The 21,021-nt window shown below is 43.6% G+C and overlaps 1 protein-coding gene across 1 annotated transcript; it reads right to left on the reverse strand.

The window, feature by feature from the left end:
- Window positions 1-470: 470 nt before the first annotated feature.
- LOC117246515 (uncharacterized) lies at window positions 471-15,372 on the reverse strand. The gene is made up of 2 exons (XM_078164506.1): window positions 15,093-15,372; window positions 471-4,877 (listed from the first exon to the last, which is right to left on the reverse strand). The coding sequence occupies exons 1-2, from the start codon at window positions 15,183-15,185 to the stop codon at window positions 3,165-3,167; spliced, it is 1,806 nt and encodes a 601-aa protein (XP_078020632.1). The 5' UTR covers window positions 15,186-15,372; the 3' UTR covers window positions 471-3,164.
- Between the last annotated feature and the right edge of the window lie 5,649 nt (window positions 15,373-21,021).

Consider the following 21,021-nt stretch of genomic DNA (forward strand, 5'->3'; position numbering starts at 1 on the left):
TGTTTTTAATTTTCTTTTTTCTCATTTGTTATTTTTTGGGGTAATTTCTTCCTTCATTGCTCATAGCCTTCACCCCATGTTTGTTAAAGAAATCAAGCCGATTCTAAACCACCGTCCTTTCCTCTCTTCCTCCCAGTGTTTCCCCACCTTTCCTTCAGTCTCTGTTTAATCACACTCCTGATTTATGTTGTTTTTTTCTCTGGAGCCAAGTGTCCTATCAATAGTTATTTTTCTGTCTTCTCTGCTCCCTTATCTGCCGTTTTATGTCCTTTCATACCAACATGCAGCAGTTACTGTTGCTATAGCAACAGAAAATAATAATGAAAACGCTAACAGGATGTAAACAGGCGTTACAGTGAAACCAAAGAATGAACACGCAATAGACGCTATAAAACTGTGGAGCTGATCCTGAGGAGTGTCTGAGCTTTAGTAGTGAGACTGTGACAGGAGCAAAGACCAACACCAGGAACTTTAATCCCACTGCAGAGTCTACAAACTATTTTTATTAAAGGCTGAACTCATCTGATGATATGGACATTACAATCCTCCACACAGAAACAAACAGGCTTCAACTCAACTTCTGTCTCTGTACCTCCAACATGAGTCAAAAAGAAGAAGAGCTCCGCCCTGCTCAGCCTCCGTCTTTATACAGGTGGAGCTCAGGAAGAAAAACTCAGCTGTCTTCTACATGTGGACAAACACAGGACACATGCAAGACACTGGATAAGACATCAAATATGTTACACATGATAACATACATCATATTAATCTGGTATTTAAGTTGTTGATGATGCTCAGAGCTCAGAAGACTTTGGTGTCCTGATGTCATCAACAGGAGCAAACAGTCTGAGCTGGAAACCTGAACATTGTGGAGGGGTTTTCATGTCCCTGTGATACTGGGAGCTGTGGTGTCCCAGCCATTGCTCCTGGTCGGATCTTGAGAGGCAAATTGGTCCAAGGGGAGGGGCCAGACTAACAGTGAGTCAGCAGACCCTGATGGATCAGACCTGGGGCCTGTATCACGAAGCGAGATCAACCTTTCCTGGGTTACCCAGATCTATCCTGGGTTGACTAACCCTAACAATGGCAATCAGGATAATCGGTATCACAACGCTGGATATAAAGTAACAGGAACATTAACAGTAACCCAACTCAGGGTTCCTTTATCAAGAGCCGTGAACGTGCACGCAGCGGACCAATCACAATCATGAGAGAAGCGCAGCGTCACTGAGCGTCCTCACAGAGCACCGTATGTGAGGGGAAAAAAAGTATTTTTTGTGAGGATCAGAGATTAATTCTACTAAAATATGAGGAGGAGAAAAGCAACATTACAGAAAAGGCCAACACTGTGGCAGCTGCAGGAGGAGGAAACATGCGTGGCAACGCATAACGGGATGAATAATGTTTAGTTTTAGTTTAGATTAGTTTATTTGCACATAATGTTAAAAACAGACAGTATAACATTTACAAGATGAAAAAAAGAAAAGTGCCGGAAAGGTTAGAAGCCACTAAAAGCTTATCAAAGAAATTCCTCTGTCAAAACATCAATGAAATCACATAATAGAGAAGGAAAAAAAAAAACAGGTCAGGAAAGAAGAAATAGAGGAGAAGAGAGGGAAAAATCAAGACAAAACAAGGTAGCAAATAAAATGATGTGTAGGTTAAATTACTCATCACTGGTTCAAGTAGCTACAGTACCTGTACCTGTACATCTGACACTGATCACACTCTTGAATCCCATGAAATTAATGCTGCGCAGATGAACTGCATGTATTACAATTATCGTCTAACATCATTGCGTCTGATAAATTGGTCTTCTTTTCATAACGTTATATATGCTACAGTAAAGCTTAAAGCTGATGCCACAATTAAATCATATCAACACCAAATTGATAGTCTGAATAAAATCATCCTGATATTGAGCTGTGTTAGAAATTAACAGCTGTGCAAAAATATACCTAGTCTCCCTCTTTAAAAAACAAAAAGGAAAATCTCTCAAACACCATGAAGTGTAGACATGATAGGCTACTTTCAACATTTCCAGCAGCAAAGCTGACAATTAGGCCCATTATCTTTAACAGGGATCATTTCCTCCAACAAAACAAAATGTTGGCACTAATCAATGGTGCTATTAAGTGTCCGCAAATGATCAGTTTCTTTCTTATGAGGGGGTGGGATGAAAGTTCGACTTCTTTCCACTCCTTTTTGAACAATCTTTTCATTGTCTGTTGTTGTTGCTTTCTTTTCTTTTTTAATGTTCAAAATAAACTTTCAAATCAAAATCAATCAAATTAATTAAACTTCCCTTCATGACTGGGCTGCATTTCTGTCAGTGGAGTCATTTTTTCCAAACAGCTGATTGTCTTAGCGAGGTAACTTCAGGGTTAACCCTGAAGTTACCTCGCTAAGACATTAATCCTGCTTCGTGATACAGGCCCCTGGAGCACCTCGCCATGACAACAGAAACAGAGCCCCCTTCTGGAGGCAGGCTAGAGAGGGAAGCTGCACATGGGACCAAAAATCAGTCAAGTCACTAAACATTTCATTCAGCATGTTGAGTCAGCGTCTGAGATTGCAGAGCCTGTCTGTGATAGAGGTCTCAGGCTGATGCAAATACTTTGATCACAGCCATGGTAAGAGGGATCAATATCAGTTTTCAAATGCTTATTTGGTCAATCAGCCTATATATATCTACATGGACTTGACTCATGGGGCTCGGTGGGACACAGTCCCAAAGATCAACATGGAGTCACCATCCTGTGGGCTCACCAGTCGCAGAGATACACTTCAGGGTCGGGTGCACTGTGAGCTGCAACATTGCCCCGGACAGTTGCATGATTGATTTTGAAAGGTTTGTGGTCAGCTCACACACATGGGAGTCCTACAGGGAGGAATCTGGTAGTCCAACATAGGATTACAGTTGAAAAAAAAACAGATAAAAATACTCAATGACAAAAGTAAGATATCAACACAGCTATCAGGGCATGGGGAGGAAGCAGTAGGAAGATGTTTGCCTGGCCCTGAAAATGTCCAAAACAATGCAGAGTAAACACATTTGTGGGCTTTAATGTAACTACCAACATCGGTCACATCAGGACAGGTTCTCTGGTGTGAACACGTTGGTGGATTTTTAGGTCATACCATTCAATAAAAGCTTTCTCACACTAGTCACAGCTGTATGGGTTCTCTCCTGCATGCCGGCATTGGTGGGTTCTCAATTGACTGCACTGGGAAAATAATCTTCCACATTGGTCACACCAATACGGCTTCTCTCCTGTGTGAATGCGTTGGTGGCCTTTTAAGGCCCCTGACCGTGCAAAGGCTTTACCACATTGATCACAGCTGTACGGTTTCTCTCCTGTGTGAATACGTTGGTGGCTTTTTAAGGTCCCTCTCTGCGTAAAGGATTTGCCACATTGGTCACACCTGTACGGTTTCTCTCCTGTGTGAATACGTTGGTGGCCTTTTAAGGCCCCTGACAGTGCAAAGGCTTTGCCACATTGATGGCACCAGTATGGTTTCTCTCCTGTGTGAATACGTTGGTGGCCTTTTAAGGCCCCTGACCGTGCAAAGGATTTTCCACATTGATCACACCTGTATGGTTTCTCACCAGTGTGAATATATTTATGAGATATTAAGGTTCCGATTTGGGAAAACTTTTTCCCACACTGGTCGCACCCATATGGCTTCTCTCCTGTGTGACTGCGTTGATGAGATTTCAAGTTACTTAACTGTGTGAAAGCTTTGCCACACTGATCACAGCTGTATGGTTTCTCTCCTGTGTGACTGCGTTGATGGTCTTTCAAGCATTCTGATCGTGCGAAAGCTTTGTCACATTGATCACAGCTGTACAGTTTCTCTCCTGTGTGACTGCGTTGATGGTCTTTCAAGCATTCTGATCGTGCGAAAGCTTTGTCACATTGATCACAGCTGTACAGTTTCTCTCCTATGTGACTGCGTTGATGATCTTTCAAGCATTCTGATCGTGCAAAAGCTTTACCACATTGATCACAGCTGTACGGTTTCTCTCCTGTGTGACTGCGTTGATGGGCTCTCAAGTTACTTGACCATGTGAAAGCTTTACCACATTGATCACAGCTGTATGGTTTCTCTCCAGTGTGACTGCGTTGATGGGCTTTAAAGTTACTTAACCATTTGAAAGCTTTGCCACATTGATCACAGCTGTACGGTTGCTCTTCTGTGTGACTGCGTTGATGGATTTTCAAGTTACTTAACCATTTGAAAGCTTTGTCACACTGATCACAGCTGTACAGTTTCTCTCCTGTGTGACAGCGTTGATGGGCTTGAAAGTTACTTAACCATTTGAAAGCTTTGCCACATTGATCACAGCTGTACGGTTTCTCTCCTGTATGATTGTGTTGATGGGCTTTCAAGTATTCTGATCGTGCGAAAGCTTTGCCACATTGATCACAGCTGTACGGTTTCTCTCCTGTGTGAATTCTTTGGTGAGTTTCAAGGGACATGCGTTGCGAAAAAGTTTTCCCACATTGGTTACTGCAGTGCGACTTCTCTGCAGTGTGAACACGCTGGTGACTTTTTAAGCTACGTAGAGTGGTGAAAGCTTTCTCACATTGATCACAGCTAAACAGTTTCTCTGCTGTGTCAATGTCTTGTTTTTTTGAGGTCCCTGACTCTGTGAAATCCTTCCCACTTTGGAAAAAACTGGACAGTTCCCCTTCAGTGTGAATGCGTTGATGGGCTTTGAGGGCACTGCAGCGCAAAAATGTTTTCTCACATTGGTCACAGCTGTATGGTTTCTCTCCAGTTTGAAGTCTTTGATTAATTTTTAAAGATCCAGATGTTCTGAAGGATTTGTCACGGCGGTGACGTACAAATTCCTCTCTTCCTCTCTGTTCCTATAGCAACAAACAGACACAGAGAAAAAGAGTTAATGAGTTGTCACGGTGCAGCGAGCCAACTAAAACCATAAATAACATTTAAAGCATGTCTGCGAAACATAACCCACAATGTCTGACTAATGCATTACCACCAACAAATGTTATGATAAATAACTTACAGAATAGTTTTTATTTAGGTTTTGACTTTTTGATAGGAATTGATACCAATACTACTTATCAATGCGACTCTCACTGATACTTCTCTCCATAATTTAGTGGTTTAGTGGTTTTGGGTTGGACCTGAGATTCTTGACTTGTGCTCATGTCTCCCCCATGACTGTACAGGCTAACCGCCACACCAAAGTCTTTTCTCATTTTCTTTAACTATTTATCAGTTACTTTTCATAACCCACATAAACCATTTGTCATAAATTGGATCCACTGCGCAGCACTTATCCACAAAGACAATGTGACTCTTAAAGCTGGTCTCCCTGTTGCTCCCATTATTTCCTTCTTCCAAAACAGTGGTGGTGAAGAACACCAGCAGTTAATGTCAGGAGTTGAGTTTCCATTTAAACAAAATTATTATGACTGCTGTGCCAAATTAATCCGAGCACACTAGGGTTGCCAAGGTGTGAGATTTTCATGGTACGATAACTGTCTAAAAATATAATGCATTTGAGGGTATTACAGAATTTATATTATGATTAGTGTGAATGATCCTTAAAGGAATGAAAACAAAATGGTTACTGTTGGTTGAACAGACATTTTATTACTAAGATTGTAACTTGAAACCATTTTGTTGATGTATATCGAGTCCATATATTATCCATATATTATCATCCAATAATGGGACATTTTAATTATCACACGAGGCCAGACTGCTTTCATTGACTTAACAAGGGCAGCATCTACAAACCCGACACAGTGTGTGGCGCTACATGTACCTTTAAACTTGCTTTGTGAGCCGCCAATAAACACAGAGAAGAAGAAGAACAACTAGGTTGACTAGAGTGACTAGAGTAGATATTGGCTGATAAAACATTAAAAACTGATCATGGTGGTTGAGTCGTCCAGCAGCTCCCGCCGGCTGCACATTGGCTGCAGCATTTCCTACATTGATTATGGGTGTTGTAGTTTTTAAATTGTGTACGGCAGTGGCGAAGAAGTAGATGAAGAGAGCGCAAGCAGCAGCCATGAGGACAGGGAAAGTGCAGGCAGCCACGAGAAGGAGTGATTTGCACGTTACAGTGCAGCCTCTTGCTCTAACTGTTCAATACTGTTCTACAAATTTGTTCTACAAACTGATACGGCTGTAACGAACGTACCAGGCATCTTTTATTTTGTAAGCTTTTATTTTTTGAGTTTAAAGGACAAGTGCACTTGCATTGATCACTTCCATAAAATAAAACAAGAAATTGGAAAAAAGGAAAAGATTGAAAAAATTGCTAAAAGTAAATTTGGGAACTGATCACAGATGTATTGTCTCTGTGTGTTTTAACATGTATTGTTACTTTAATTTGTAGCTATGCTTTAAATGAAGCTCACATCATGACATTCACCCCCTGCTTTATAGACACAGCGCTGAAGGACCGTCTCCAGAGTGTTAGCACGAGCTAATTAGCAGCAGCAGCTAACATCCAACACCGAGCTTTTAAAAGGCTCGCCTCTGTAGTTAAACATATTAATAACCGCTCGCCATGTGGTGCTACAGTTAGACATTATTTGTATCGTTACCTCTCTGACTGCGTGTGTGTGTGTCTGAGCTGAGTGTTAATGTGTGAGGTGAATCAACAGTAGCTGTAGGCTGGTGTATGATGGGACGTTGAGATGGCGCCTGGGCGTGACGATATAAACATGTGATCCAGCAGATGTAAGGCGGAGCTGCTGATGTTGATGTTTATCAGCTGTGAGTGTCTGTCTGTTAGTAGAGACTCCACTCTGCAGTGTAGTTTATACAGAGAATTACACAGTAACACTGTTCTTCATCATCATCATCATCATCATCGTTTTCAGAGTTTTTGTCTGATTTTATTTAAAAGTTAGATAAACTTCTGATCCGTGGGGACTTTAATATTCATGTTTGCTGTGCAGCCAATCAGCTGGCTAATGAGTTTAAAGGCCTCTTGGAGTCCTTCAGTCTCACTCAAGCAGTCAATGGTCCAACACATGGGCACACTCTTGACCTTATAATTTCTCATGGGCTTCCTGTCTCCCTCAGAGATATAGTGGACACTACTATCTCCAATCATCTCCCCATTATTTTTGACTTTGCTGCTCCCCCACCTGCCAACAGGCCTGTTTCCCCTGCTCGCTGCCACCGCATCTTTACCTCATCAACGGCTGGAGAGTTTGCTGCTGCCTTCAAGGACTCTCAGCTGTATGGTGACAGTGGGCTGGTTTCTCCCCTTTGCCCAGATAGCCTGCTCTCTGCTGACAGGCTGAATGGCGGTGGAAGAAGGACAAATTACATGTTTCCTTAGGCTTGTTAAGGGACAGTTTGGCTGCTTATCAGAGATCTCTGAAAGAGGCACAGTCTAAATATCTGTCCTCTATCATAGCTAACAGCTCTCATCATCCAAGGGTGTTATTTAACACTATAAACTCTGTCGCCCAATCCCAAACCAGCCCCTATCCCCTTGCTCTATCCACTCCCCCTCCGTTTGGGGGCAGCAATGGAGAAGGCTCTGTCCCCCCAGGTTCTGTGCTTGGTCTTGGGGATGGTGAGAAGGTTGGCATTGGAAGAGCAGAGGCTGCCGGAAGGGGTGTAAGGGTGGAGCAGGTCTGTGAGGTAAGAGGGGCCTGATTGAGGAGGGCTTTATGGGTGAGTAGGAGGAGTTCGAAGTGGATGCATTGTGGAACAGGGAGCCAGTGGAGGTTCTGAAGGGCAGGGGTGATGTGGTCGCGGGAGCGGGTGTGAGTGAGGAGGCGGGCGGCAGAGTTTTGGATATATTGGAGTTTATTGAGGAGTTTGGAGGTTGTGCCATAAAGGATGATATTGCAATAGTCAAGGCGGGATGTAATGAAGGCGTGGATCAGGGTTTCGGCAGCATTGCGAGAGAGTGAGGGGCGGAGGCGAGAAATGTTTTTAAGGTGAAAGAAGGCTGTTTTAGTGACTTGTTTGATGTGTTGGTCGAAGGAGAGGTTGCTGTCGAAGATGATACCAAGGTTGCGGCAGTGAGGAGAGGGGGACAGGGTTGTCGATGGTGAGGTGGAAGTCTTTGGCTGTTTGGGTGAGGGAATTTGGACCAATTAGGATCATGTCGGATTTGTCACAGTTGAGTTTAAGAAAGTTTTCTTGCATCCAGGATTTAATTTCGGAGAGACAGTTTGACAGGGTGGAGTGGGTTAAATGGGTGATGGATTTAGTGGAGATGTATAGCTGGACATCATCAGCGTAGCAGTGAAAACAGAGACCATGACGACGGATGATTTGACCAAGGGGGAAGAGGTAGAGGATGAAGAGGAGAGGACCAAGCACCGAACCCTGGAGGACGCCTTGGGACAGGGGGGCAGTTGAGGAGGAGCAGTTGTTGATGAAGATAAATTGTTTTCTGTCAGTGAGATAGGAATGTAGCCAGGTGAGGACATTGTCAGTCATGTTGAGGAGGGTTTGCAGGCGGGAGAGAAGGATGGAGTGGATGATGGTGTCAAAGGCGGCGGTGAGATCAAGGAGGAAGAAGATGGAGAGTAGGACGGAGTCTGAGGAGAGGAGGAGGTTGTTTGTGACTTTAAGGAGGGCAGTTTTGGTGCTGTGTTGTGTGCGGAAGCCAGATTGAAATTGTTCGAAGAGGTCATTATTGTTGAGGTGGGATTTGATTTGTGAGGCGACGACACGTTCAAGGATTTTTGAGAGGAATGGGAGATTGGAAATTGGCTGGAAATTGCTCATGATGTCAGGGTTGAGACCAGGTTTTTTAATGATAGGAGTGACTGCAGCCAGTTTGAGTGAAGGAGGGGCAGAAGCAGAGCTGAGGGAGGAGTTGACAATTTTGGAGACAAGCGGGGAGATGGTGGGGAAGCAGTGCTTAACAATGGCGGATGGGATGGGATCTAGCATGCAGGTGGAAGTTTTCATGGTTGAAATGATTTTAGACAGCTCAGCTGGGGAGACAGGTGTGAATTTGGAGAGGGGCAGGGTGATAAGATGGGTGGAGGGGGGTGGTTAGAGAACTGTAGATGGTGTCAATTTTGGATTGAAAAACTGAGAGGAAGGAATTGCATTTTTCAATGGTGAATGAGTTTGAAATATTGTCACTGGGATTAAGGAGTTTGTTAACGGTGGAAAAAAGAGCCTTTTGGTTATTGGAGCCGGTGTGAATGAGGTTGGAGTAGTAGGTAGAGTGGGCAGTATTGAGGGTGGCTCTGTACTGTCGGAGGTGGTCTGTGTAGGCTTGGCGATGAACTGTTAAACCGGTCTTTTTATGTAGTCTTTTGAGCTGACGCTTGTGGGATTTCATTTGGCAGAGTTCGGGGGTGTACCAGGGGGCTGAGTGTGTGAATGAGACAGATTTGGTTTTGATGGGGGCCAGTTGATCAAGACAGGAGGAGGGAGTGTTGTTGTAGTAGTTGACAATCTCATTGGGGTCATCAGACAGCGGGGGAGGGAAGGTAGACAGAGTGTTGGAAAGAGAAGCTGAGAAATCTTGAGGGGAGATGGATTTGAGGTTTCTGAATGATATTATGCATTTGTTCTTAGGGAGGGGGGTGGGGAGATGAATGTCCATGATGATAGCCAGGTGGTCGGAGATGTGGAGATTGATGCTGGAGAGTTGTTGGATGGTGAGACCGTTGGAGCAGACTAAGTCCAAAGTGTGACCATGATTGTGACTGGGGAAGTTCACATGTTGAGTGAGATTGAGGCAGTCCAGTAGATCAAGAAATTCAGAGGCACGTTTGCAGTTAATGTTGTCAATGTGGTAGTTGAAGTCGCCGAGGAGAAGAACAGAAGGTGAGATGGCTGAGAGCTGTGTAACAAAATCAGAGAAGTCAGAGAGGAAAGATGGATTGGGCTTGGGAGGGCGGTAAATAACAGCAGTGACCAGGGGAGTGGGGCCGGGGAGTTTAAAAGCAATGTGTTCGAATGACTGAAAGGAGGGAGTGGATATGATGGTGATTCTTAGGTCACTCTTATGGACTGAGGCCACACCGCCGCCTCTTCCAGTGAGCTGGGGCTGGTCAATATAAGTGTATCCGGAGAGGGTGGCTTGATTGAGTGAAAAATAGTCCAGATGTTTGTGCCAGGTTTCCGTGATGCAGAGGAAGACTAGGTTGTTGTCAGTAATGAATTCATTTAAGATGAGTGCTTTGTTGTTGAGTGAACGGATGTTTAGCAGTGCCAGTTTGAGGAAATGCTGCTGTGTGATTGGCTGTGAGGAATGGGGGAGTTGGCAGAGGATGGGATTGGACCGTTTGACGTGTTTTATTGAGAGGTTACATTTGTTCACAGAGTTGAACCTGTTATAGGGACGGAGAGGTCTGACTGAGATGATAGACTGAATGGGGAAAGCAGCAGCAGGTGGGGACAGTGACAGCTGGGGCCTGTAGGGGGAGCTGTGGCAGGAGGAGGTACCCAGAGATGACACCAGAGAGCAAGACGGTGTGTGGGTAAACACTATCAGTCAGTCACGTGGGTAGCTTTGCACAGCGTGCTGTAAATTGGCAGCTAACATTTGGCTGCCCAGTTTATTGGGATGAAAACTGTCGCTTTTTAAAAAGGACCATCGGCCCCAGAATAAATTAAAATTATCAATTATCAGTGATCCCTTTATGTTGGCCTCAGCCAGTCTTCCCTTTCACGTCTTCATCTTGTACAGAATTAACAAACACGCCCAGACGTGAACACATCACTCCTGTGCTGTCGTCACTCCACTGGCTTCAAGTTCGTTTTAGGATAGATTTTAAAATTCTGTTGTTTGTTTTTAATGCTATTAACGGCCTGGCTCCTCCCTACTTGTCAGAGATTTTTAACTTTCCGTGATAGTGGCAGGGCCCTGCGTTCATCTGGTAAGCTTCTGTTAGAAGTCCCAAGGTCGCGCTACCACCAATGGGGTGACAGTTCTTTCGCTGTTGCTGCTCCAAGATTGTGGAACAAGTTCCCCCCTGACATTCGCACCACTACTGATCTCGGCCTTTTTAAAACTAAGCTGAAGACCTACCTTTTTAGAATGGCTTTTAATTCTAAGCTATAGAAATAAATGTTGACTGACTGATCATCCTCTGTCTTAACTTTAATGTTACATTTAAAGAGGCAACAGATAGCATCTTTTCCTAAATATATCATTATGAAAATGATGTTGGTTGCACAAGCTAGAGGCCACAGTAAAATCAGACTATCGCAGAAAAAAATCTGCTTTACGGCAGGAAACGCGTCATGTATTGCGAAACTGGTCGGTCAACCAATCAGGGACTGGAGCTGGTCCTTATGAGGAGTTGGGCATGAGATAGTTGAGTCACAAGCACAATGGCAAAAAAAAAAAAAACGGCCTGGAAACGGCCAGCAAAAGAAAAGGAGCTCCTCTGTGTGAGGAGGCAAAGAAGAGCAAAAAGGAGAGTGATAAAAGAAGAGGAAAAACAAGAGTAAACCTCAGTCAGGCGTTCAAGAGATGGAGGGAGCTCCATAACCAAAGAGGCCTCAAAACCCATGTCCAGCTAGCTTTCTTTCTAATGGATCAGTAAGTAACACGGCTAAATGTTAGCTAGACCAGAGAGGAATGTACTGTACTGGCTGCTAGTTCATTCCTAGCTGGCCAGCATCGCCGCAACCAGGGAGCGGGTAGCAAGTGTTGGTCGGCTGACATCCTCGTTGCCATTCTACAGCAGCCCTCGGACAGTGATACCCCCCTCCCTTCCTTCTCTTCTCTTCTCACGGAGGCAGCTATCGATGGACATCGCCCAGCTAAGTTACTCCCAGCTAAGTGAACACTGGACTTTGTTTCCCATTCAATTTGAGCTCCAACCGGCCGCATCATTTCCATACGGTACCGGTACAGTTTATTCTAGAATGGGGACTGTTTACATGTGCAAATTGGTATAATTCCACTGTGTCTGCTGTTGTTTGTACTGATACTGTACATATTGGTATCATTTACTGTGAGTTGTTTGTACTGGTACTGTGCATTCTGCTAGAATTTTTGCATTACTATTTGTTTTTTCTTCAAATAAATCTGATAATTGTTGCTCGATCTCTTTACTCATTTATTTAGTAGAGTGTCCACACACCTTCTCATTCTACATATACACAGAGGTATACTGGTGGCTTTACAGCCCACATTTTATTTTCAGAATACCCTGGGGGAGGACACACACACAGACACACAGACAGACAGACACACAGACAGACACACAGACGTGTCCCTGCCAGTGTTAAAATTAAATCATGCTAATCACCCTGTACTGCCATCTCCATATTGTAATAGCGGGGTTTAAATTTTGACTCTCGGCTACTTTCAACAGCTCAGGCTTGTTGGAGATGAGTCAGGCCTGCGCAGATTTGATCACCAGTGATCGCAACACAATGCATGCTGGTTAGATTTGTGTCCAACCTTATCCTGACTTGCTCTTCCGTCATCCAAAAGGGATTTTCAAAGATGGCAGCGTAAACAGTATATAGTGACTAAACTTGGTGAGACAGTGGACACAGTACATCGCTTGGGAAAGAAGAATAACGCCACTACCAACAAAATGCCCAGACCAATAATCATACAGTTCGCAATGCCAACTATTCAAGATGAGATATGGAAAAAAATCCAGAGAGGCGAGAGTCTGCAAAGAGATGAACATTCAGTTCAAGGAGGACTTTTCAAAGGAGGATCATGAAGCCCCGGCTAAGCTGTGGCCCAAGGTGCAAGAAGCCAGAAGAAATGGGAAAAGAGCCTTTCTCAAAGAAGGCTATGCACTCATTGAGGGACACAGAATTGACCCATAACTGATATTTTCAGCAAGGTAATATTCAAGCACTTTGTCAAATATACATGGTTTCATTACAAGTATATTTGATGAGAATTTGAACTGATAATACTTCATAAGACAAAATTTAAAGCCCAATAAGTTGGTAAGGTTATGTTCTAAGGGCAAGATATTTCATTCCTGCATTATAAGCAAGTTAAAGACATATCGAAAACAGTTACATTATAGATTATGTCTATTTCTTTTTTATCTTTGAATGTTAGGGGGTTAAAAACAGTGTTAAGTGAAAAGCAATCTTTTTATTTTACAAGGAACAAAAATCAAAATGTGTTTTGTTACAAGAGACTCATTCTGTTATGACTGATGAAAAGTTTTGGAAAGGTCAGTGGGGAGATTCTGCTTTTATTGCACATGGAACTTCTCATTCAGCTGGAGTAATGGTGTTATTTAACAGGTTTCCAGGCATGATAATTGACAATAAAACAGATACATAACGTCATTGGTTAATGGTAGTAGTAGAGATAAATGACAAACGTTACATTTTAGTGTGTATTTATGGTTAGAATAATAAAGATGTGGACAGGGACATGTTTGCAGAACTAGGTAAACTTGTGAATGATTGGAAAATAACCTACACTTCAGATCAAGTGATAATGGGTGGAGACTTCAACATAGTTGAAATGTGATTTGGAGATTTCAAAACTGCCTATTAAGTTATCAGATTTCCATAAACAGGTACTGCATTACTGGAAAATGATATATACCCATAATTTCACACCACATGAAAGATGAAAAGAGAAAAAGAAAAAAATATAAGTAATATCAATCTGTTGATAGAAATGTTATTTTATATGCAAATATTTTAATAAAGTATTTCTTATACATGGGGGCAGCTTTAATAAAAACTACAGTATATTTTTAACATCACAATTAACAAGTCATGTGGAAAGCAGGCGAAATGACACACACTAAACAGGGAACCAGAGTGCCCCCCTACAGAGGCTGAGCCCCCAGTGTCCTCAGACCCTGGACACGCCCCTGTTAGAGTCTGTAAATTAATAACTGACTCTCTCAGAAGGTAAATATATTTATTTTGTAGTTTAATTACATGTAACCAGTCATTCCTCAGCACTGTAACTACATAATAAAGAAAGAAATAATCTCAAACAAGCCTGTTGTTTGTTCTGCAAGCTCTCGCAAGATCACGAAATGCGCCGTGTGGGAAAATCTCCATGAAGAAACCACACAGAGCAGTCAGTGTTATGTGTACAAAACATGAGCTGATAAAAGCTCCACTATAACTGGACACCCAGAGACAACAACCTGTCCTTCATCACCATCTGTCTCTGTCCGTCAAACCGGAAGTCCACTGTCCCTGAATCCCAGCAGACAGAACAACCAAGGCTATTCAAGAGAAGGCTGAGACACGGGTCAAACATGGGGGGATTGCACATGTGCAGTGTAACTTGAGCTGCGATGCTGGAGGGTGACAGCAGGGGCGCTAGATAAAAAGCGCAGGATCCGCTCAGGCGATCAAGGAGTGCGCTTGGTGCGGTCTGCTTAGACTTTTGGATGGCGGCTGCCTGAAGTTGTCGGAATTGCATCTCTGTCATTCTCACCCACAACGCAGGCCACCAGTGACAGTCCAATAATAAGCTGTGAAAATGACATGCATGCACATCCCCTTTATTCCGCGGTCTCACTCCATCTACTGAGCCTCTGAGGAAGTCCAGACCAGATTTTATCCCCCCATGTTTGACCCCGTGTCTCAGCCTTCTCTTGAATAGCCTTGAGAACAACCCGGAGCACTGACCGCAGACCAAGGCATGAGACCACGGAATAAAGGGGATGTGCATGCATATCATTTTCACAGCTTATTACTGGACTGTCACTGGTGGGCAATTTCAATAGTCACAGGTGCGTTCAGATTTTGGTGCAGTACCTCAGCCAAACCAGCAGATGGGGTGCTTTCGTAGGCACTCCATCTGCTGGCAGAGCAGAGGTACTGCACATGTGCAGTACCTCTGCTCTGAGTGTTTTCCCACCAATCTTTTAGTATGTCCGAATGGACCCAACTTGTTTAGTAGGTAGGAGTAGCATCTAGTGGTAGTACGTAGTAGTAGTATGCAGCCCCCGTGTCTCAGCCTTCTCTTGAATAGCCTTGCCGACTGGAAACCAGTACAGGAGGAGAACAAAATGGCCGCCACGAGGCTCAGAGTGAACCAGAGAATGAGCGGATGATCCACGGAGCCTCGAGACTCTTCCTCGTGTCGTTAGTGTGGCTGCTGTGAAGCCGTTTTTATCAATGACGTCATCAACACTCACCTCAACATCGCTGCTATCAGAGGACGAGCCTGCTGCTTGTCTTCTGGGGACCTTGTTGCTCCGGTGCTCCGGGTTCTGCTTGTCCTCCTCCATTCCGCTCCGCTACTGCTCCTCCTGCTCCTGGGCTGCGTCAAGTAGTATGGATTGTAGTAGACCAAATTAGTATGTAGTTTGTCCGAAACCGTAGTAGGGAAGAGCAGTATACTAAACACGCCTACAGTGTACTATGATGGCAGAGCATACAGCAGGGCTACTACTTACCCAAAATGCACCGCGGGCTTCTTCTTCGTCTTCTTCTTCATTGTAGACGTTGCACGGCATTTTACCGCCCTCATCAGTCTCCAATTTAAATGCAGCGTGTTCGCTGCCTGGCAAGATTCAAAACATCATGGCGGAGCAACGCATCAATACATATGTAACTACACGCACACTTTGTTAAAGTTTCACAAATATAAAGTTATCAACACACACAGTTTTCATTGGTCAGAAATGTATTTCTGCTAATATGATTATGAACAAAGCGGTCTGTTTTATACCAGTAAGTTAGTTTGATATTGGACATTCACATTAGTTTGACATTCAAAAGACAACAACAAACAACAATAATAAAATAAATAATGATAATAATAAATACTAGTACTGTTAAAACAAATGATGATTAAGTTTGGCATAATGAAAGTACATCATGACAGAGCAGTTTTACTGGATGTCATTGTACTGTGTGAGGTGACAGGTGTTCAAAATGACTCAGCCCACACACATGACAGAATGTGCTGGTGGAAATGCTGTATCTAGATATTGATATTCAATGAACTAATCACTTGATTGACACATGATGTTAGCATTGTGACATGTGAACAGTTTAAAGAAAAAGTCTTCATATGTCGGCTGTCTTTCTTGAGTTTTAATAATGGAGACACTCACACATACAACCGCATGAACAGTCAGTCAGTAAGAGTGCCTAGCAAGTCTTCTCGCCCTGCTATCTTTATAGTTCCCATAACACATGAACATCAACAGTCAAAATATGTGGCGCCTTGACATTCCTAAAACACAACATCTCTTCAGACTAACAAGGACACTTGTTGTCCTCCCTGGCTCATAATCTTGGTGTCTGAGCCTCCCTGGCTCGTGACCTTGGTGTCTCTCACTGCTGTCACAGTAGGGGTTAAATGAGCGACACACATCATTAGGTTAGAAGTTCAGTTTCATCAAAACAAGTAACCTTATCCACCTTATTTTCAAACACGGAAGTAAATAGTGATCAACTTCCGTTTTTTTGTGCGTGACTTCCGGTCAGCCGCTTTCCCTCATGCTTTCCCTTACCGGAGCTAACGGTGCAAGCTAATTTTTTTTCAATTTTCAGTTGTTTATGTTAGTCAATCAGTTAGTTAGTTAGTTAGTTAGTTAGTTAGTTAGTCTGTGTATTTTGTATAACGTTAGATAACTGTGCCCACGTTTCCATTATAACGGAAATTTATTCCCTTTAAACGCGAATAAATCGCACGTCAATCATAAACTATGAACCAAAAAAGCACAATCTATCCCGAGTGAGACAAACTGCTTGATCCCCGTCTCCAGTGCACCAGCAGAGAACCTGCAGAACCGAATCAGCGAAAAAACACACCGGGCTACACAGCCTCTCTACCTGAGCAGGTGAAGCTGCGGCTCGCACCCTCGACACACAGACACACAGACGGTGCTTCTGCATGCCAGCCAAACGTGTGCTCAACTGTGAGAAATAAATATGTGAGGTGTACGCTGCTTTTCTGTCTTTGTTTTCCTTTTCTTTCTTTCTTTCTGTCAGCGACATACACTCCTAATACAGGAGGGGTTGTTTTAATTGACTGAGTTGATTATTAAGCCATAGTGATGCGCGGATCGGCCCTGATAGCACCTGAATCAGCATGAACGCATCAACCATCCAGTCGTTACAACATGATTGAGCTAGCAAAGCAGTTTTGTATTGCTATGTGTGGTATTTATTCAGTTTTGGGAAATCACGATGTCTAGAAAGCATCAGTGGCTGCAGCTGACAGGGACAGCTAACACTAGCAGCAAAGCTAGCATCAGGATCGTCATCCGTTAAAAGCCTCCCGTTGTCGGATACGACATGAAACTACTCCAATTAGCTCAATCATGTTGTAACTAAGACATCCTCTGGAGAAAATATTTTTTTCACGGGCCACTTTGTGAGTTTAGTGAGTTATTACAGACACGGCTAACGGTTAGCCCAGCTAATCTACTATAACCATGTTATTAATTACACACAGAGAAAATACTAATGTTTGTTCAGTCATTGTGTTTATAGACTTTACAAACATCAGATTAGTCTAAACGGTGATATAGTGACGTGAAAAATGTGATATATATATATATATATATATATATATATATATATATATATATATATACAGTACAGGCCAAAAGTTTGGACACACCTTCTCATTCAATGCGTTTTCTTTATTTTCATGACTATTTACATTGTAGATTCTCACTGAAGGCATCAAAACTATGAATGAACACATGTGGAGTTATGTACTTAACAAAAAAAGGTGAAATAACTGAAAACATGTTTTATATTCTAGTTTCTTCAAAATAGCCACCCTTTGCTCTGATTACTGCTTTGCACACTCTTGGCATTCTCTCCATGAGCTTCAAGAGGTAGTCACCTGAAATGGTTTTCCAACAGTCTTGAAGGAGTTCCCAGAGGTGTTTAGCACTTGTTGGCCCCTTTGCCTTCACTCTGCGGTCCAGCTCACCCCAAACCATCTCGATTGGGTTCAGGTCCGGTGACTGTGGAGGCCAGGTCATCTGCCGCAGCACTCCATCACTCTCCTTCTTGGTCAAATAGCCCTTACACAGCCTGGAGGTGTGTTTGGGGTCATTGTCCTGTTGAAAAATAAATGATTGTCCAACTAAACGCAAACTGGATGGGATGGCATGTCGCTGCAGGATGCTGTGGTAGCCATGCTGGTTCAGTGTGCCTTCAATTTTGAATAAATCCCCAACAGTGTCACCAGCAAAACACCCCCACACCATCACACCTCCTCCTCCATGCTTCACAGTGGGAACCAGGCATGTGGAATCCATCCGTTCACCTTTTCTGCGTCTCACAAAGACACGGCGGTTGGAACCAAAGATCTCAAATTTGGACTCATCAGACCAAAGCACAGATTTCCACTGGTCTAATGTCCATTCCTTGTGTTTCTTGGCCCAAACAAATCTCTTCTGCTTGTTGCCTCTCCTTAGCAGTGGTTTCCTAGCAGCTATTTGACCATGAAGGCCTGATTGGCGCAGTCTCCTCTTAACAGTTGTTCTAGAGATGGGTCTGCTGCTAGAACTCTGTGTGGCATTCATCTGGTCTCTGATCTGAGCTGCTGTTAACTTGCCATTTCTGAGGCTGGTGACTCGGATGAACTTATCCTCAGAAGCAGAGGTGACTCTTGGTCTTCCTTTCCTGGGTCGGTCCTCATGTGTGCCAGTTTCGTTGTAGCGCTTGATGGTTTTTGCAACTCCACTTGGGGACATATTTAAAGTTTTTGCAATTTTCCGGACTGACTGACCTTCATTTCTTAAAGTAATGATGGCCACTCGTTTTTCTTTAGTTAGCTGATTGGTTCTTGCCATAATATGAATTTTAACAGTTGTCCAATAGGGCTGTCGGCTGTGTATTAACCTGACTTCTGCACAACACAACTGATGGTCCCAACCCCATTGATAAAGCAAGAAATTCCACTAATTAACCCTGATAAGGCACACCTGTGAAGTGGAAACCATTTCAGGTGACTACCTCTTGAAGCTCATGGAGAGAATGCCAAGAGTGTGCAAAGCAGTAATCAGAGCAAAGGGTGGCTATTTTGAAGAAACTAGAATATAAAACATGTTTTCAGTTATTTCACCTTTTTTTGTTAAGTACATAACTCCACATGTGTTCATTCATAGTTTTGATGCCTTCAGTGAGAATCTACAATGTAAATAGTCATGAAAATAAAGAAAATGCATTGAATGAGAAGGTGTGTCCAAACTTTTGGCCTGTACTGTATGTATGTATGTATGTACCGCAATCAGTACCCACAATATGACAAACCCCCCTTGGCTAGCCAGGACTAAATCCATAGCCATCCTGTTCTGCAGAGCCACATTTCTGAGGCCCTGTACTGCTGGTGTGAGTGAGCCGAATCCTGTAGCCACATTGTCTGTGAGATTTTCCAAGTCCACAGCTACAGCATCAATCTTGTGTGCATTGTTTACTGTTCCCCACCTTCGCAGGAGACCCCCAAAACCCTTCTCCACAGGGGCCACCCTTACCACAGCTCGTCTTTCTCTGTGCGGTGGGTAGTAGTGATCATAGTCTGTGTGAAAATGAGTCAAATCAGGAACAATAGTCACAGCGGGCAGCAACTTAGCCAAGTAGCACCTGCCACACCATCCAGGCTGAAGGGCCTGATGAACATGTTTGCCACACACCCAGACGTGTTGTCTGAGCGATCCATACCCATCACTGGATGTCAGTAAGTCATCTCTGTCACCAAAAGCACCTGGAACGAACCATTCCACCTGCGAGCTTTCCAGTTCTTCTGTCTCAGATCTCTCACCACAACGCAGTCGCCTGCACTGAGATCATGCAGCTTCCCTTCCGCTGGTTTGGGCAGGGCAGCTTTCACCTGTTGGTGGATTTCATACAAAACAGAGGACAAGGTTGCACAATATCGTAACATTTCATCCTCACAGTGACCAGTGTCTGGCAACTGCCTTTTAACAGGCCCAGTCCCGGTATTGAGAGGTCTGCTAAATTAGATCTCAAATGGACTGAATCCATTTCTGCTCCTCCTTCTAGCCCTCATGTGCATCAACACAATAGGAAGAGCTTTTGTCCATGACATCTTAGTCTCCTCACACACTTTCACAAGTTTGTTTTTAAAAGTTGCGTTTTCTCTCTCACAAACCCCTCCAGAGGCTGGGTGATATGCACAATGGTGTCAATACTCACCAACTCACCAAGTGGAATTTCCCACCTGGGAATTATCAGAGTCATCAAAGCCTTCGCCACTGCTGCTGCATCCTGTTTAGCTGTGGGAAAAGCTTCAACCCATTTTGAAAACATGCACACAATCACCAAAACAAACTTTCTTCCCCTTGCTTGGTGTTAGTTCAATGAAATCCATTTGCAAGTGATCAAAAGGTCTTTCTGGAGGTGGATGAGCAGCCTGTCCACATTGTTTGTAGCACAGATCACACTTCTTTTGCAAAACTCTGTGGCATAACTGGAAAACCCTCTTGTAAACCAGTATCTACGTATCTCATCAACCATTCCCCCCTTTGACACGTGATCCAAACCATGTGTCAATTTAGCAAAGAAATGGAAAAGATAGCGAGGGAGACAGGGCAGGCCATCAGGGCCCGTCCACACTTTAACATCCACAGTACATCCTGCTTTTTTCCAAACGGCCTTCTCCGCCGGAGAGGCCCTTATCTGCAGGTCTGTTATCTCAGCCGTAGCCACGACTGTAGGAGTAGACGCAGGGGTTAGTGAGGCGACATGCAAGGCTGAAAACAATGGCAGCTTTGAGGCTGCTTTTGCAGTGTTAGTGTGAGCTTCACATTACACACAGCAATTTGTTTTGGCAGCAGCAATGGTACAATTTAGTCACATCACATCAGTACACATCAGTCATGATGTGCGTGTTGTGTGTTTCTATATTTGTGTTAGTGTCAGTGTTCTCACGTGTCTGAAGCGTTGGTTGGTTTTCCAGGCCAGTGTCATCACCAGATTTGGCCGTCCTCGGGCTCTCACCACATAGTCAATCTGACTCATCTGCCCCATTTTTTTCTTGTTGTTTCCCCTTTACGGCAGTTTCTTGCCCAATGTCTCTTTCTGCCGCACTTGAAACAACGGTCATTGTCTTTGTGTCCTCCTTTTGACTTT

The sequence above is a fragment of the Epinephelus lanceolatus genome, chromosome 22 (genome assembly GCF_041903045.1).
Source record: "Epinephelus lanceolatus isolate andai-2023 chromosome 22, ASM4190304v1, whole genome shotgun sequence".
In the NCBI taxonomy this organism is placed as follows: domain Eukaryota; kingdom Metazoa; phylum Chordata; class Actinopteri; order Perciformes; family Serranidae; genus Epinephelus; species Epinephelus lanceolatus.

What these genes read in the sequence shown, in the direction of transcription:
- LOC117246515 (XM_078164506.1), bottom strand. Translation starts at nt 15,185, where the DNA reads ATGGAGGAGGACAAGCAGAACCCGGAGCACCGGAGCAACAAGGTCCCC. An exon ending in CTGATAGCAGCGATGTTGAG is followed by an intron (nt 4,878 to 15,092) that starts GTGAGTGTTGAT and finishes TTGTTGCTATAG; the next exon opens with GAACAGAGAGGAAGAGAGGA.